The sequence below is a fragment of the Myotis nattereri genome (genome assembly GCF_964212035.1).
Source record: "Myotis nattereri genome assembly, chromosome: 9".
NCBI classification, from domain to species: Eukaryota; Metazoa; Chordata; class Mammalia; order Chiroptera; family Vespertilionidae; genus Myotis; species Myotis nattereri.
In genome coordinates, this window is record NC_138084.1 from 68,461,920 (window position 1) to 68,481,223 (window position 19,304).

Sequence of the window (19,304 nt, forward strand, 5' to 3'; positions counted from 1 at the left end):
GTTTCAGGTGTACAATTATATAATACATCATCAGGATATTGTATTGTGTGTTCACCACCCAAAGTCAAGTATCCTTCCATCACCATTTATCTCCCTTTGCCCTCTCCTATCACTCCCCACCCCCTTTCCCTCTGGTAATCACCATACAGTTGTCTGTGTCTATGAGGGTTTTTTGTTGTTTGTTTGTTTGTTTTTTGGGGGGGTAGGGTACTTAATCCCTTCACCTTTTTCATCCAATCCCCCAACCCCCATAACCTCTAAGAGCTGTCAGTCTCTATGCGTCTCTTTCTATTTTGTTTGTTAGTGAAATCATGTGTACTTGTCTTTCTCTGACTGGCTTATTATTTAGCATAAAAAGGAAGCATGCATTATCTCAGGTTAGGCTCCTGAGAAGGCCATGGTATCATTAGTGAAGCATGGAGATTACGGGGAGTGGGGAAGGGTGCAGACAACAATCCACACTCCGTGGAATGTGTTCAATAAATAAGCAAGAAAAATGCCACTAATCAAAGTATTGGGAAGAAAAGCACGCCCAGTAATGACGGAAATCAGGTGAAACATTTCCCTTCATCCAAGTCACTGGCCATTTCTGTGACTTCTAGAGTCACATGTCCTCACAGGATCATTCCAGAAAGTAGCCCATGATGCAGCTAGACTGGGGAAAAGGAGAGTGGCTCAAGAGCCATGAGTATCATGATGCCATTTTTTTGTTGGTTGTGTTGCTTGATTCATTGTTCCATTAGCACCGCTTTGCAAAGGCTCCAGTGAACAGCTGGGCAGAGAAAGACGGAAATGTTGCTCATCTAAGTGTTCTTTAAAAAGGGACCTGTGCTGAGAGCGTTCTCCAGAAACACAGCTTTTCCTGTGAGAAGGTGACCTGAAAGCACTCGTTACCTGAGGGTGGGGGAAACTGCAAAACAGTCTTTTCTCTGTTACACGAATGCTGTTGCCAGCAGGATGGAAGCCGGGCTCCACTGGCGAGATGGTTTTCTGCAGCCCCGCCTCTTAGAGCAGTCAGCCAAAAAACATTGCGGATAAGTCATCCTTTTTCTGATTATCATTTGGCCATAGAGAGAGCAATTTTGAGTTTGCTAACTTATGAAGAGTTGCAGAATAGAATACCCACCAAAGTGGCTATCGGGCCTTCTCAATCACTGGCTTTGGATTTCCCTACCTCCAGGAGTTTTTACATACTTTTGTCCCAAATGACTCATGGTTCACAGAGAGTGTATACCCCACCCCATTGGTTTATATCCATGGGCACCTCTCTGTTGCCTTAAAGTGACACTGGTACATCTCCTGGATTAACTCCATTGATTATTAGGTCTTGCCAGCCGGTCTGGAGGGATAGAGTCAGGAAAGGATGTGCATCGTCCTTCATTTCAACTTGATACTTATAAGAAGCTGCTTAGACCCACTGGGTCTCTTTAGTCCACCATCAAATGGACCTTTCTCCCACAAACTAGCTTATTTCAAACTATATTTCTGAGCCACTAGGAAACTTTTATGTTAAGTGTTCTTTTCCTGTTGTCCTAAATGTTGCATTTTTTCAGTTAAAGGGGGAAAAATGTTTTCTGGTGGCTCTGGCCAGGTAGTTCCATTGGTTAGAGTGTCGTCCTGATATGCCAAGGTGGTGGGTTCAATCCCCAGTTGGGGCACATACAAGAATTAACCAATGAGTGCATAAATAAGTGGAACAACAAATCAATGTTATTGATGTTTCTCTATCTCTCTCTCCCTCCCTCCTCCTCTTTCTCTCTCTCTGTCTCTCTCTCTCTCTCTCTCTCTCCCTCTATCTCTAAAGTCACTAAAATAAATAGAAATAAAATGTAAGGTATAACAAGTCTTTTCAGTATTAGCTATTGGTGCTACCTACCTCTGGGGTACATGGCCCTGTTTGCCCTTAGCATTATAATTAGCTGTTATAACTCTGGGTCCAAAGAACTCCTTCATGACACTGGCCATCTCCCTCACAGCTGTGACGTAGATTCCCCTTTGTCCTCTAGCTAGACCTCTAAGTGTCCACATGCAGTTTTTGCAATATATAAAGGCAACAGGGATCTCCCTTACCCCGAGGGCAAAACTACTGTCGGGACTGCAAGATGTGAATGGAGCTCTTCCAGCTTGGAGTGTCTTTCTGGAAGACATTTCTTCTCTACTTAAGGGAACATTGGTTCTATCCTTTATATATATGTTGATGACTAGCAAATCACCCACCCAATTTGAAGCATAGAAGGAAATAGATATTGAGGTTCTTAAATAATTATTTCCACTCTTTGTTCCCTCAGATCCTCCTTGTAAGACTTAATGTAAATAGTTTGTTAATATGGCTGTAAAGTATTATATTGTAAGATTTGAAGAACGTCATTGTATTATACTCTGTTAATCTATAATATATGAGACTCATGCTTTATCTAAAACGTTTTGAGTTTGTATAATATATCTTGACAAATTTTACTACCCTGTTATGTAATAAATGTGTATTTTTGTACTTGCAGAAACTGCTGCTAACTTTTAAAGTTGTTTGATTTCCAAGGCACTGATAATGGATATGTATGAAGTCCATGCTGTCTATTAAATAAAATACCATTCTCCAACGTTAACAATCTCCCCAGGGCAATGTTCCCTTTGTAGAATTGTTCTAGTTAATGAGCCCAATTTCTACTTACCATTGGAAATTTCATAAAATGCTATTCATGTAGAATTGAACTTTGAGCTTTTAGTCATAGGCCATGGTTAGTCTTTCCAGAGGGGGAAAATAAAGCTTTTCTATTTTTCTAATCTTACCGTTTACCAAACAAGTCATGCTTTAAGCGCAGTCTTCATTTGTTTAAGCATTATGTTTTCCTTGTGCTCCTGGAATGTCCTTATGCTCATATCAAAAGAACCATCAACTCAGTTTAATTGATGGTATGATATTTTCTTACCTGAATTTAAATCATAATTGACCAGATTGACCAAGTTGCTCCCAGACACTCAGGACCTGAGTACTGCTGAGGTCATATAAACATTATTACTGGTTCCTCAGGACTGCTGCGTCTTTACTTGTCAGAGTTCATTGGGGTTCACTCTGTGTAAGTTTAACCACCATTTCAAAGAGATGCAAGAAAAATGTAATTAGTACAGAAAAATTATTTGTATAACAGCACTGAAGACCACACCCCGCTGTCAGAAATGCCACTGATGAGGTGTAGGCAGTGTGCACATACACTGATGTTAATTTCCCCCTAAATGTTACAGAAATACAAAGATTACTGTAAAAAGGGAGCCTTCGTGTACTAAAAATATTGGATTCAAGAAATTTACTCTCATTGTGTTTTTCTACTTTTCATGGCATGCCATTGAGTTGAAAAGATCTAATGTTTCCTGGAACCAATGACATATTTCGCTTGTTGGAAAAAAAACTCTAAGTACAGTATGTATCTTAAGCCAAATTGTGGTCGTAAGTGTTTAACTTCTCTTTTCCTACCTGGTCATGTTTTAATGACTTAAGAGAAAGTCTTTGCAAACTGCTTATTTCAATACTAAGGAAAAAACTGAATAATAAAAGTTGAGTAAAATGTTAACTTCAACATCTATTCTGGTTATGAGGATATCTTGTAAGCTAAGTTTTCTGCTGACAGAAAGAATAGTGCTGCCCTGGCCAGTTTTTCTCAGTGGTTAGCGCAACAGCCCTCAGACCCAAGGCTCACAGGTTCAATTCCCTACCCCAGTCAAGGTGCGAGAGGAGGCAACCAATCAATGTGTCTCTCCCCCTCCTCACCCTGCCTTCCACTCTCTCTAGGAGGCCAATGGAAAAACGATCCTTGGATGAGGGTAAAACAAAAAAAGAATACCGCTGAATTCTGTGTGCTATCTACCCCAAGTATGAGTCCTCTATTTCAGAGCCAACTGTGAATATAAATCCTTCATTTGTATTGCTGTTGTTTTAAACACAGTGGCCTCCTTGAGCTTCAGCTCTGTATCTGTGCCGTGGAATTACAAGGTGGCTCTGAAGTGTAGTTTGGAAATTTTTGTTTTGAAGTCCCAAAAAAAGATACACAGAGGACGATATTAGATGTATAGTGTTACTTAATTTGTACAGTGTTATTGCTCAGCAACAGAGCACGCATACAATTTTTAGATAGTTCAATGTTGTTTCTAACCTACTTAATTTGTTAAGGCAAAGTAACTCATTTTCTGGAGTTCGATATTACATGGCAATGTATGGTGCAGATTTGGAAGACACTGAGGTTTAAATGCTAATGGTTTTCATATAGGTTTTATTTTACATTACAGAAATTTGGAATTAAATTTAGCACTTCTCCTTGCAGCCTCTTGATCTACTACGAGGAGTGAGTAAATTGGATAAAAAACAGTATTTGTGCTAAGCGAAATAAGCCAGTCAGAGAGACAAGTATCACATGATCTCACTCATATGTGGAATCTAAAGAACAAAATAAACTAATGAACAAAATAGATCCAGAGACATAGAAGCGTGGGACAGACTGATGAATTTCAGAGGAAAGGCAGAGGTGGGTGGGTGGCTGGGAAGAAATTAACCAAAGAACTTGTATGCATATATGCATAACCCATGGACACAGACAATAGTGTGGTGAAGCCCTGGGGTGATGGGGTACGGGCCTAGAAGGGGCTAATGGGGGGAAAAGGGGGACATCTCTAATACTTTCAACAATAAAGATTTTTAAAAATCCAAAAACAAACCAAACAAAAAAACACCTGTATTTGTGAGGTAGGCCTATTACTCTCAGTAAATAAAATGGACGCTATAAAGGAATATTAAGTTAGGGTTTTTCAAAATGCTGACACACCGAGCTCAAAAGGTTCACAATCACTGCTTTTAGCTGTTACAGTACAATAAGGGACCGTTTCTTTCACCTTTGAGAATTCAGTGCCAAAACTCATGTAAACAAACCAGTGATGCTCCAAAAAGGAGTAGGATGATAACCCAAACATTTGATTCTTAATTTATAAAATATTATAATGAAACTTCATAGATTAAATTAATAGTAATAAAGGATATCTATAAGCAGTTTTTCTCTTTGAGTCATAGTACTGAATGTAACATAAAAATAGAAACTGTAGAAATAAGGTAAAGTGAGTTAAACTGGTTTTTCTACCTCACTTCTTCCTTAGATTCGGGTCAGAAGACATTAAAAAGGAGAAGATCTATCATCAATTGGGCCTTTGGGTGGGGTTCTGGCACTCACCTGGAAAACTTGCCCATGTCCCCAACCTCTCCTATGACAGGGCAGCTCTTTGGAGTGTCTCTGCCAAATATCTGTGAGAATGACAATCTGCCCAAACCTATCTTGGTAAGTCTCACTCTGGCCTGGAACACCAATGGGAAGGGAGGTTTGGGGAAGGAGAGAGCTCTGAGAGGAAAATCTATACCCAAATGGAAATATAGATACCCATGGCTTTGGCTGAGAATATTTATTATTATTACTTCAAAGAATAAAAATCTGATTAAGCTGTTAACAGAATCATAAGTTAGACACAATAGAAAGAGATCATCTAATCTACTTGTCTTAGAAAAGAGCCACATAAACTGCTCAGGTAAATTAGAATTTGCTTGGTAGAGAATTTGCATTATCCCTCACATTTCTCTCACTTCCTTTCTTAAATTCTGTATTGTTCTGAAAATCTCCTTTAATCCCTTTAGCAGTAGAGACTACTCAATCATATGCTCTTTAAAAATCTTACATGTGTTTTATTTGTATTTCAAGTATTTATGTATAAAAATACATCCTCTGGCATTTAGTTATTTTTCACCTGATTAGAGTGGATCAGGTGAAAACTATTGCATTTGTCTTATCTCCAAATGACCATTGTTAAGCAACATTTATTGAGTATCTAGTGTCCTCTATGTACTCTACTAGATGAATGCATTTTATAGTATACTAGTGGCCTGGTGCACAAAATTCGTGCACAGAGGGGTATCCCTCAGCCCAGCGTGCACCCTCTCCAATCTGGGACCCCTGTGGGATCGGGCCTAAACCAGCATTCCGACATCCCTCTCGCAATCCGGGACTGCTGGCTCCTAACCGCTCACCTGCCTGCCTGCCTGATCGCCCCTTACCACTCTGCTGCCAGCCTGATCAACCACACTTGCCCGCCCCGGCCAGACTGATTGCCCCCAACTGTCCCCCCTGCCGACCTGATCACCCCCAACTGAGCCCCTGCTACCTGCGTCCCCCTATCTGCCCCCGCACTGGCCTGATCGCCCCAATTGTCCTCCCCCACAAACCTCCTTGCCCCCAAATGCCCTCCCCTGCTGGCCTGATTGCCCCTAACTGCCTCTGTCTCGGCCCCGCCACCATGACTTTGTCTGGAAGTTCGTGCGGAAGGTCTCCTGGCCTAGTTAGCATATTACCCTTTTATTAGTATGGATTGCACATCTGTAAGTACCAGACACTAGCCTTACTACTCTATCAATTCCCCCAGCACAACAGAATTTGGGGGTAGTCATCATCATCATCCCTACCTTACAAATTTATTTTAAAGCCCCAAGTTTATCCTAGATCACACAGTAAATATGTGCTATAATTAGGTTTCAAATCCCATGGGTTGCTTGTCTCCAACACCAATTCTTTTCCTGCCCTGAAGGCAGAGGACATACAGCTTGAAAGAAACCAAAATGAAATATGGCCAGAATGGACTGGGATGGAGAAAGCCTCCTCGGGGGGAAGAAGAAAGTAAATACAGGAAGTAGAATGAAGTATGGAGATGCATTAAAAGAAAGACAAGCAAGTGGAGAATGAGTTTGACAATAATATTTCCATATTTGGGGAAAGAGTTTGTATTGGAGAGTAATGGGGAGAGAGTAGTGAGATAGAAGAGACCAGGTGACAGAGACCTTGAAGCAAAGAAATCTGAGTTTAAAGTGGCCATTGGTTCATTGAAACAAGACCGTCTCCTTAAAGCAAGTGTTTGAGGTAAAATGGTTTTTAGATGTTGAATAAAGAGAACAACAGAGATTTAGAGATACCAAAAAATAAGTTGACTAATTCCTCTAGCAGTCCATGCAGCCAGATCCCCAGAGCCGTCCCCTTGTCCACCCTCGCCTCTGGCAGAGAGAGGTCCCTGGTATGTGTAAAGTGCCTTTTTCCCCTTTGCTTCCCCATAGGATATTCTTTTTTTCCTTAATCAAAACGGACCCCTCACAGATGGCATCTTCAGACAGTGCGCCAATGTGAAATTGTGCAAAGAGCTGAAGGAGAAACTGGACGCGGGAGCAGACGTGCCCCTGGACACTGAATCCATTTTCGTGATAGCGTCTGTTCTGAAGGTAGGAGTTCTCCCTCCCTCCATCACCCCACAGAGCCCCTCTGGAGGAACAACTGGTTCCTTTCATTTTGACCTCATTCCCTTCTGCAAAGAACCATAATAGATTAGAACCTAAAAAGTGTTAAAAAAAAAAAATACTTCACAAAAGTCAAGATTGTCCTTTAGAAGCCACGGCCCATGAATGGCTTGGCATGTCATGTCAGACGTACTTTTTTAAGTTTTTCTATCCCACGCCACTCTTCTCATCATGACTTCTGCTACCTGGTGCAAAAATTATATGTAAATTAAGTTAAATTTAAAATACTCAAAGCACATAGAGCACATTTACCAAAACAAACATCCTAGCTATGATGACTTCCTCACAATCTCACTACCTTCCTAAAAAATGCAATTCTCTCAAAAATATACTTTATTAAACTTTGAAAAAGAAGCTTACTATCCCAAACAAGCATCTGCCTGCCAACTGACACAAACATTGCTCTCTGAGGCCCCTGAAACTTCCATTCATTGATGCAGTCATGGAACCTTCCTTGTCCCTAATGCCTTTTAAAGTGACAGTGGGGCAAGGAGTGGCTCTGGACTCGGCCTCCTTTTACAAAAACCTTTCCTGACATTTTTACGGTTCTCACCCGCACCCCATGGTTACTTAAGTCACGTCCACACTTGGCTTAGAGCACTTCTAAGATGTTTTCCTCCCACATTCTTGAAAATACCTCACATTTTTGGAAAATGTAGAGTCAAAACCAGCTTTTAGCAGAGCTTTTGACCTTAGGGGTAGTTTCTGCAGACGTGCCTCAGGCTTCCGTCTCCCAGCTGGGTGGGAAGCACCAGGCCAGGGCAGAGACAAGGCCTGGCCGCATTCTGGGGCAGGAGCATGAAAACCAAGTTAAGGAAAACATGGTGAAGAAGACTCTCGCACACCCTACTCCTACCCTGTGGGGTGGGGAACTGCTTACAGAATCCTACTTCGTGAATTAATGCGCCATCAGATGATTCTTGGTAAATGGGCCATGTCTGCTCTTAACCCTGCTGCAGGCTGTGCAGTAAAGAACACTCCGAAGAACTGAGGAGCTGGAGCCAGGCTCATCCAATCTCTATTGCACAGGGTGCAATTACTATGCTTACGCTTCAGCCCTGGAATACAATAAAGATATGCCTGGTGTGTGCAGTCAGATAAATGTCAGGGAGATATATACTAGTATACACACACAATCACTTTATCTTTTTTACTCATTTAATTGGGCTTTCTCCCATCTCTTAATTTAAGACGCTAAAGCCTTTGTTTTAGGACATTTTCCCTACCGTGCTATTCTTCACAGCACACACTTCTTAAGATTTTGTGCTAAATTACTGAGGCTATTACAAAAGTAGAGTCCTAAAAGAGTTTGATTACATTCCAAATTGGAGAAGTATTACTTGTACAAAAATAAGCAAAGGACAAAATTAATCCAAATGATTGAAAAGTCTGGTTAAATAGGTTACAAGTAGTCGACATTCTACAATCATGTAACTGCATTTTACTCTCATTTCTTCTAAGTGGCTGCAGGAAAGGACATACTTTTTGCCAAAAGTTAAAGTTTTTGTGCTTTTGTTTTGTTTCTTGTTTTTAAGTCTATTTGGAATTGCTACTTTAGGTTTCCTTTAATGTTTTACTTCTGCTGGTTCTGTTTAAGTATCAGCTCAACTCTTCAAACTATAATTGAAAGAAAATTGCTTGAGATGCTGTAACTTTGATCCAACAGACCTTTGAGGGAAAGTTCATTTTTAGCCCTGCAGGAATCTCATCTCCGATGAGCCTGGTAGTCCTGCTGGTGACCAGGGCTCTGGCTGGGGAGGGCAGGAGGCTCAGCTGAGTGCTGGGAGGCGGTGATTGTAATTCAGGACCAACTCTCATAACCTTTCTCAGCTGCGATGGCGGTTGTATTTCATAACTTATTATTCCAGCTATGGAGAGTTCATTGAGATGTTACGACCTATTATCTTTCAAGTGTAGGTTTAAGATTTAATGATGCTTTTCTTCAAGACAGATCATAAGCATGTGTTCCACTGAGATTTAAAAAGAGTGCTATTGTCATGTCCCACTTAGAAATAACAGATTTTGCCTCTTTGAATCTGACTTAAAGTAGGTGCAGCAACTAAAATTAGCTTGGAATTATGAAAATTCAATGCCTTTACCCAAAAAGAGGCAACTTTTGTCAAGACACATCTGAGTCACAAGTATCCAGGTATGTTTCTACTGGAAGATGTAATAGAACAGAGAAACATAGTATGATAGAATAGGAAGAATCAGTCCTCTTCCTGCTTATGCGCCACTCTTTAAAAAAATTGTATTGTGATAGGAGACATGACTACAAAGAGGTTTTTAAAATTACCTTGGAATCTCAATTATACTTAGTTGGCCTTCCCTTGTCCCTCACTAATATTTGTCCGTATGCAAATAGCAACAGCTCAGTAATAACCACCACTCTGTGTGGGGCTGTGCTTGGCATTGAAGTGTACGAGTAGGGAGTGAGGGTCCGCCCCTGCCCTGGAGGACTCATGAGCTACTGGGGGAGAGACACACGTAATCAGCTAACTATAACAGTGAGGTGTCACAGCCTTCATATCAGTAATATAAGCATGACATGTAAGTAACAAGTTGTGTTGTCTTTTGTAAAGTTGCTAATTTGGTTTTCCAGCAATATTTAAATTGCTCAATTGCATCTTTCGTCTCTTTCCATGAACTTGCAGAATGATAGCCAACCGTGGATACAGTGCTTAGACGTGAAACTGAGTTTTCTCTGCCTAAAGTTTACTGAGGTAGAGATCAGACTTTGCAAGCTTAGCTTTGTGAATGCCATGCCAAAAGCAACAGAGAGAGTTGGCTTAAGACAGAAATGAACATAGGACCAGAACCAAATTTAGTTTATTTTTAAGCTCTTTATAAACAAAGGCCAAACAACAAACATCCTTGGCCATAAGTATATGCATTATGATCTGGTCTCACCACACCAGCCCCACCAATGGTTCAGCAGAACAGAGTCTGGAAGGCCAGAGAGGAGAATGTGCTGGGCACAAGTTAATCAGTGTACACCAGGCACAGGGTGCCTCCCCAGGCTCCCAGAGCCCAGCCACTGCCTGGAATGCTGTTTCTCCCCAAGTAGTGAGAGTCCTTCCATGGGGAATAGAAGGGAGAAACTCTATCTCTAGATGGGAATTGCTCAGCAATTCCGCTGGAATATAACTTTTGAAAATAGCAGGGACTCTGTTTTATTCACTGCTCTGTCCCTAGTACCTGGTACATATGAGTAAATATGTATAGAACGATTGGATGCTGATTACATTAGGAGAGGGTAAAGGGGGATTTAGGATGACTTGCCAGGCCCTGTCACATACCAGTTTGCTAAAATGTAAACAAACAGGCGCTTTCAGCCCAAAGAGGTTGTCCTGTATCTTTCCCGTTACAATCCAGACTCCGGTTGCTCCTCTGGTTTTTGCTAGAAAAAAAGTCAAAGCATGTATTTCTACAGGTGCACATTAGTGGAGAGTTGGCACCAAGAACTGTGTATTCCAAAGAAGAGAAGACTTAACTCTTTTCAACAAAATGTTTTATAATCACTCCAGTACATGTTTAGCATGAAATAATGATTTAAAATATTTGTTTTTCCCTCTCTCTCAGGATTTTCTACGACACATTCCCAGAAGTGTTTTCTCATCAGATCTCTATGATCAATGGGTCTGTGTAATGGATCAAGGAAATGATGAAGAGAGAATAAATACAATTCAAAGGTAACTATTCTAATTTGGTCACATCTCAAAAATACTTTTTAAAAAACGTATGTTTTATAAGCTCATCTCGTGAAGTAATGTTATCCATGGGGACCAGTTAAAAACAGATTTATGCCAGACGCTGTCATTGTTATGGTTGTTCTCTCCCTAATCTTAGTAACATGGCACACTTGACCCTTGTACACCTTCTATATGTCCAAATCTGAGAGGAGTTGACAAAAGCCTACTATAAACCCAATTTATGATCTTAATTTTGGTAAATATTTAACCAGACAACCCCTTATATATCTCATTCGCCAATTGAATTCACACAGAGAAAATTTCCTCCCACAAGGGACTCACAGTCTGGTAGAGTTCACAGGTAAAGCCAGAATTACAATTGCAATTCAGTATAGTCTGTGCTATAAAAGAGATACGTGGAGGAGGGCATTGTGGGAGCACTGCAGAGAGGCAGGTGGCTCTGGAAAAACATCAAGGAAAAAGGGAGTTGCACAGATGCACTCTGATCACAAGGCGTGCATCATCTGTACTCAGGCAAAGAAGCTGCTGGCAGAAATCACGCCCCTCTCCCCCCATCCCCTCCATATTCCCTGCATTATAAGGGAGCAAGAAAGAAATGTCCATCAAAAAAGCCATACTTCCAGTTCTTTAAAAATCCAAAAATCCCAATACCATTTTTTGCATATGCTTCTTGAATACAGTCTTTTTCTCGAACAATTTTAAAATATAAGTTATTATCTACATCTTGCTATTGATAGACATCCCTTGTCTGTAGAAAAACATGGTACAACTGTTGGAGACAGAAAGCAAAACCTTGTCAGAAAATGCTCTCTGCTACCATTATGGTTTGGTGGAAACCATGCAGAGATAGTGAAGATTAGATTCTGTGCTTATGGCTCATTGTCTAAAACTTTACACCTTACTGTTAAGGATGATTTCCTTAAAAAAAAAAAAAAGGTAACACTGATTCTCATACAGATATAAAATGAACACGTGTAAAAGATTTCATTTAAATCATTAATTAATGAGAAAAATGATAAGATATTGCAACCAGTTCGAAGGAGATTTCAAACTACCACAACTTATGTAGTTGAATCAGAAAAGAATTTATAAATAGATACAAAACTGGCTTCCTCTACTGAGGCATTGAGGGGTAGTGAGAGAGCACAAATAAATCATTTGTCTCTTGACCAGGCAGAATTTTCAATTCTATGAGCAAGTCTTAGGTGCACCAGTAACTGTCATCAATAACATAAGAGTTTGTAGGGTTAACTCAAAGGCTTAAGGCCCCCATAAAACCAGGTAACCCAAGGCGTGTACTAGACAGTGTCTCGCTTTCCATTGAGCACACTCAGTAACCTTTTGGTCTGTTTCAATATCTTTCATCATTTGTCCCTATAAACTACACTCATTGTGAGTTCATTGTACTGAAGAAATGCCTCTGTTGTTTTTGCAACAGGAATCAGACTAATTTTCTCCTCTTGGTTGCAGATTCTGTTTTAAAAAGGCAACAACCGTGATACCAACATATAAGTTTTCTGGATGGTAGTAAATATCATTTTCAGTGAATGATAATTTAAAAACCTCTTATCATTTACAAAAGGAGAATAGTAGGAAATAGACTATCATAAGGTTGACTTACATGTGAAAGTGATACCAGTGAGATGAGACTCGGGACAGACTGACTTTGGAAGTGAGTGAGCAGAGCCCAAGGTCTCAGAATGCACTAGGCAGCCTTAATAGCTCAAGTCTGGGCTCCCACCAAGAGGTACACTTGGGAACAAAGGAGCACTTTAAGTTTAATGGTTGTTGAGTTTCATCAGAAAGATTTTGTGGGTTTTTGGTGGAGAATACTCTGAAATGTTACAGGATTAAACTAAAATACATTACATTAGTTTCAGGTAAATATTTTGGGAGCATTTTTGGGGAGCCATTTTTGTGCAATCTTTTACATTTTCATTGAGTGGTGAAGACAGTGTACAAAACAAATAGCCAAATCGCCAGGCTTGTTTTCTCCCCTCCTGTACAGGCCGGGCTCACTTTGCATAGTACCATGTTAACTGAAACTCCTGCAGATCTGGACTGTTTTGCTTTGCATGAGGAATTCATGGAAAGCGAAGGTTGCCTGTTATACAAATAGTTTATGAAATGTCTTGCTTAAAGAGTGCATTTGTTTCCTGTCTTCAGGCTGTTGGACCAGCTTCCGAGAGCCAATATTGTTCTTCTAAGGCACCTTTTTGGGGTACTACACAACATTGAGCAACACTCCTCATCCAATCAGATGAACGCATTTAATTTAGCGGTGTGTATCGCTCCGAGCATTCTTTGGTCTTCTACTACCTACAGCCCAGAATTAGAAGGCGAATTTACAAAAAAGGTAATGAAGTTTTTCATTTTTATGCCCTGGGAGACTGGGTCCCCATTTTGAACCCAATATTCGGGGTATTAATTCTGAAAGACATTTTCTTAAAAGAACATACATTTGGGTTCATTCATTGTTTTATCCTATCCTGGTAGACTATAGAAAAGTGGTTTCTGAAGCAGAAAAGTGCTAGCAGTTGGGTTAGTTCTCTTTTCCCTTGAAAGAGGCAAAAAACTGTGACTGACTTCAACCCCAGAATGATAAGCACTTGATTTGAGAAAACAAACAAGAACTTTGAAGTTAGACAAGCCAGGGTTCAAGTCTCAGCCCCACACTTGCCAGAAGTACACTCCTGGGCAGAATTAGTTCCACTGATCCAGCTTCTCCTCGGGAAAGTGGTGGTGGTGGTAACACCTCGCTCATAAGGCGGTTGCTTGAAACCACACCCCTGTGGTGCCTGGTGCACCCACCATTGCGCATGCTCCTCGGCTCAGCTGCTGGGGCAGGGAAACTACAGCCAGACTCCAGAACAGATCCGTGGAGGTACAACGCTCCCTGGTGAAGTCTCAACTCTTCTGCCAGAGCCTTCCATTAGGGAGCCTGCGGGAAGGAAGTGCCTAGGGAGAGACCAGTGGGGCAAAATGGAAGTTTTCTCTCCAGCTGTCTCTCTCCTTCACAGTCAACCCATAGAGGACTCCCTCTTACCAGACCAATGACAACTGCCTCATACATAAGAAATACACTTCATATGTCTGTCTAGTGATGCTTTATGGGCTTTAATCACAACGTATATTTCTTCACCCCAAACACTGTGGAGAATATATAAAACTCCCCTAATTTTAAAGACAGAATCATTGGGATGAAAATGTTAGCATTAAGCCAAGGCCACAAATAATAATTTTGGTCCACTGATTAAAATGTATTTCTATCCCTAAATTACTATGGGAAACTCTTCATATACTTTTAAAACAGACATGATTTTTTTCCCATCAGGATTCTTTTGCATTGTTGTTGAAATCAGCACTCATATATTCAGTATGGTTTATAGATATGCTGTATGGAAAGTGGCACTTCAATTTTGTCCCTTTTTGTACAGGTTACTCTGCTTATTCAATTTGTGATTGAAAATTGCTGTAGAATATTTGGAGAAGAAATCACTTCCCTCTTTGGAGAGGTGTCAGTGAGGTGTGACATTACAAAGAATACCTCAGGTATTGTGACTAATTGAATTGTTTTCCCGTGAGTAACAGACACGTGTCTGTGAAGGTGGTGGGACAGTGGTTGTCCTGGATCCCACAGCAGCTCCGGTGAAGGGAGCCACTGGCCTGGCTCAGTGGGCCTCAGGCTCCTTCCTTAGAAGGCCTGCTGTTGGGGTTCACGTGGATAAGATGAGATCCCCAACTTCAGGAACCTGTTAGCACTTGATGGTGTTAATCGTTTTTGTAAACAGAACTTTACAAGGAATGCTAATACACATCATAAGACTGGCGTTAAACCTGGAGCAGAAGGCCCCGGAGGCCGCAGAAGCAGCCGGGCTTTTTCTCTCTCCCCTTCCTCTGCGTCCCTAGGACACTCGGGATGCTGGTGACTCCAAAATCGTTTCTAAGCAACAGCATCCAGACTGTGAAGTCCTGTACCACCAATGACCTTTGGTCAATTATTCTCTGCCACTGAACATCGATTCTGTGTCTATAAAATATGGATACCCATAATGCCTAACTTTTATGGTTGTTTTAAAGATTAAATAAATAATGGATATTAAAGAACTCTATCAAAGGGAAGTTGACAGGGTTAGTAAATGGTTGCCCTGAGAGTGAATTCCGTGTATTCACCAGCAAGCCACGCAAGAAGGCAGTCTCATTCAGAATCCAGGTGTACTTGGCATTGATTCCTTTATTTTTTTGTATCATTTCTTGGTATTATGACATGTCTCTTTGCTTTGAGGAAATCTTACTTAGGGAAAGCCCATTTCTTCAGGAACTGAGGTAAATCTAGTACACCCAAACAATTTTATTTTGTATTCTGCACTGACAAATTGAGAGATTGTGATTAATTAATTGTGATTAAAAATTAAGGATTTTTCCTTAAGTATAGAAATTTGAAAAATCTACATGAAAAGAGAATTAAACTAAGCATCACAGTTTTTGCCTTTTTAGGCAGCATGCACTTGGTGTGTTTAACAAGGTTATCTTCGTTTGATTGCCCGCAGATATCTCTTGCTTACAAGTAACTGACTCCTCCTTTGACTGCTTGGAAAACGAGCTGAATGAGGACGTTGACGCTCCGTGCAGTGACCTGGTGACGACCCTCGGCCAGGGGAGCAGAAGCATGGACTCCGTCCTCACTCTCAGTGACTGTGACCCCGACCAGCCCGAGCTGGAAGGTCTTTTAACCCTGAGCGACTTTGACTTAGACAATCCTAAACATGAAGACATTCAAATGGAAGGGCCTCTCGAATCCGAGCCGGTGACTGTCCCAGGACTGTACGGAGAGGCCACCCTGCAGGACCATGGCGGGGCCCCGTCTGGCGCCGCCACACCCAGCTACCTGACCACGGCTGCAGCAGATGCTCCGAAAAGCCCGCGGCGACAGCGGCGCTGCTCCGAGCCCAGCATCGACTATCGAGATGCAAAGCTGTCCTCTTTCCGGGAGTTTTGCCAGAAAAAGCTACGCAAATCCAGCTGTGATGCAATTCTCTCGCAGAAAGGTGAGGACCATCTGAAGCAAAATGAACGCCCACAGGAGGAGGGTAAGATGTATTTTAAACAGGCTCTAGTCACAGGCACTGATATCAAGAAAAATGCCTCTAATAAAAATGCTAAGAAGAAGGGCTTCTTTGGTATGGAAGGAAGTCACGTGAAGCGCCCCCCGCCCTCAAAGCCAGTGGCCATTTCTGTGGCATCTTGCAATTACATGTCCTCACATGATTGTCCCAGGAGCCAGCCCTTGGATGCAGACACCCCTGGACACGCCCCGCCACACGCAGCAGATGCCCCCAAGAGTTCCAAGAGGCACCGGCGCTGCTCAGAAACCAGCATCGACGACCAGCGCTCCAAGCTGAGCTATCTCAGGGGCATTTTCTCAAGGAAACACAACAAAACCAGCTATGAAGTACGCCCCTTGTCTGGAGAGGAGGAGTATCTCCAGCAGCACAAGTCTTTACAATTGGAGGGCCAAAAGCTCATTCACCAGAGCTTGGTCATGGGGATCGAGGTGGGCAAGAGCGGTGCCACCGACCAGAACACCGAGAAGCTTTTCCCCTCAAAATTAAGCACCTGCCCCAGGACGAGCTGTTCTAGCTTGTCCTCCCCAGGCACCTCCCCATCTGGCTCCTCAGTGAGCTCCCAGGATAGCGCTTTCTCTCAGATTTCAGAGCATTCCGTGTTTACACCCAACAAAACGTCCTCCCCAGTAGATTGCACTTTTCAGGCCCCAAGCCAGCAGGGAGAACCGTCTGACTACAGCAGCTCCAGAGTCATTTCTGGACTGCCTGGGCCCGCCTCTGAGCAGGCCAGCAGCCGCCCGGCTTATTCAAAAAGGGACACCTTAGAGCGGCATTCACAGATGCATTCTGTGACCCTTCATCCCAGCACCTGGTTAAGAAATGGTATGGCCAGCTTGAAGAACTGGTCCCTCAAAAACAAAGCCAGGGCAGCCAGAGCAGAGGCAAAGAAAATATCTTCTCTGCCAGGGCCCGCAGAGCCACCTCCCCATGCTTCTGGGGCTCCAGAAGCCAACCCACAGCAAGAGACACAGAAAGAAATGCCCCCGACGGTACCTGCAGGACTTGCAGCTGCGCAGACAGCCCAGCGGGACAGCTCCTATCCCAGCCACGTCTCTGAGCCACGCCATAGCTCTCCATCCAGCCCAGTGGAAGGCACATTGGAGCTTTGTCTGAAGTCACAGGAGGAAGGAGAGAGTAGCGGGCCGTGCTCTCCTGGCACCCCGCCGTGTGCAATATCCTTTCCCAGCTCTTTGGTTATAGATGATGAGTCCGGCCCAGACTCAGGGCCTGCAGCAGTGTGTGATGTTGAGGACAAACATTCATCCAAAGACATTTTACCACAAGAAGAACCTGATGTCTAGAAGAACAGGAAGAACAGAAAGTGGCCTAATAACATCAAGACAATATTCATTATGACCCCTTTGTGTAATGTACCTGGAATAGGTAGCATAAAGATAATTATTGCTAATACTTAGTACAATAAAATAATTCTCTTTCTTAAGACCATGTGGCAAGAAGTTTTACTACAATTTTAGAGATACTAGCAGAGTTAGAGAAAGTGTCTTCTTTTTTTTTCTTTTTTTTAACTTTATTGAATTTATTAGGCAACATTGGTAAATAAAATTATATAGGTTTCAGGTGTACAATTATATAATACATCATCAGGATATTGTATTGTGTGTTCACCACCCAAAGTCAAGTCTCCTTCCATCACCATTTATCTCCCTTTGCCCTCTCCTATCACTCCCCACCCCCTTTCCCTCTGGTAATCACCATACAGTTGTCTGTGTCTATGAGGGTTTTTTGTTGTTTGTTTTGGGGGGGAGGGTACTTAATCCCTTCACCTTTTTCACGCAACCCCCATAACCTCTCAGAGCTGTCAGTCTCTATGGGTCTGTTTCTATGTTGTTTGTTAGTGAAATCATGTGTACTTGTCTTTCTCTGACTGGCTTATTATTTAGCATAAAAAGGAAGCATGCATTATATCAGGTTAGGCTCCTGAGAAGGCCATGGTATCATTAGTGAAGCATGGAGATTACGGGGAGTGGGGAAGGGTGCAGACAAACAATCCACACTCCATGGAATGTGTTCAATAAATAAGCAAGAAAAATGCCACTAATCAAAGTATTGGGAAGAAAAGCACGCCCAGTAATGACGGAAATCAGGTGAAACATTTCCCTTCATCCAAGTCACTGGCCATTTCTGTGACTTCTAGAGTCACATATCCTCACAGGATCATTCCAGAAAGTAGCCCATGATGCAGCTAGACTGGGGAAAAGGAGAGTGGCTCAAGAGCCATGAGTATCATGATGCCATTTTTTGTTGGTTGTGTTGCTTGATTCATTGTTCCATTAGCACCGCTTTGCAAAGGCTCCAGTGAACAGCTGGGCAGAGAAAGACGGAAATGTCGCTCATCTAAGTGTTCTTTACAAAGGGACCTGTGCTGAGAGCGTTCTCCAGAAACACAGCTTTTCCTGTGAGAAGGTGGCCTGAAAGCACTCGTTACCTGAGGGTGGGGGAAACTGCAAAACAGTCTTTTCTCTGTTACACGAATGCTGTTGCCAGCAGGATGGAAGCCGGGCTCCACTGGCGAGATGGTTTTCTGCAGCCCCGCCTCTTAGAGCAGTCAGCCAGAAAACATTGCGGATAAGTCATCCTTTTTCTGATTATCATTTGGCCATAGAGAGAGCAATTTTGAGTTTGCTAACTTATGAAGAGTTGCAGAATAGAATACCCACCAAAGTGGCTATCGGGCCTTCTCAATCACTGGCTTTGGATTTCCCTACCTCCAGGAGTTTTTACATACTTTTGTCCCAAATGACTCACGGTTCACAGAGAGTGTATACCCCACCCCATTGGTTTATATCCATGGGCACCTCTCTGTTGCCTTAAAGTGACACTGGTACATCTCCTGGATTAACTCCATTGATTATTAGGTCTTGCCAGCCGGTCTGGAGGGATAGAGTCAGGAAAGGATGTGCATCGTCCTTCATTTCAACTTGATACTTATAAGAAGCTGCTTAGAACCCACTGGGTCTCTTTACTCCACCATCAAATGGAACTTTCTCCCACAAACTAGCTTATTTCAAACTATATTTCTGAGCCACTAGGAAACGTTTATGTTGTGTTCTTTTCCTGTTGTCCTAAATGTTGCATTTT

General features: G+C 42.2%; 1 protein-coding gene across 1 annotated transcript; it reads left to right on the forward strand.

The window, feature by feature from the left end:
- The first annotated feature begins 5,142 nt into the window (after nt 1-5,142).
- On the forward strand, nt 5,143-17,644 carry LOC308524802 (rho GTPase-activating protein 20-like). Its single transcript, XM_081099358.1, has 6 exons — nt 5,143-5,315; nt 7,130-7,291; nt 10,949-11,058; nt 13,246-13,435; nt 14,517-14,631; nt 15,630-17,644. Exons 1-6 carry the CDS (start codon nt 5,226-5,228, stop codon nt 17,504-17,506), a joined length of 2,544 nt encoding a protein of 847 aa, XP_080955484.1. The 5' UTR covers nt 5,143-5,225; the 3' UTR covers nt 17,507-17,644.
- The last annotated feature ends 1,660 nt before the right edge of the window (nt 17,645-19,304 follow it).

Excerpts from the sequence above, each read along its gene's own strand:
- LOC308524802 (XM_081099358.1), top strand. The coding sequence starts at position 5,226 with ATGTCCCCAACCTCTCCTATGACAGGGCAGCTCTTTGGAGTGTCTCTG. Across the intron at positions 13,436-14,516 it reads AAGGCGAATTTACAAAAAAG|GTTACTCTGCTTATTCAATT; the intron begins GTAATGAAGTTT and ends CTTTTTGTACAG. Across the intron at positions 14,632-15,629 it reads CATTACAAAGAATACCTCAG|ATATCTCTTGCTTACAAGTA; the intron begins GTATTGTGACTA and ends GATTGCCCGCAG.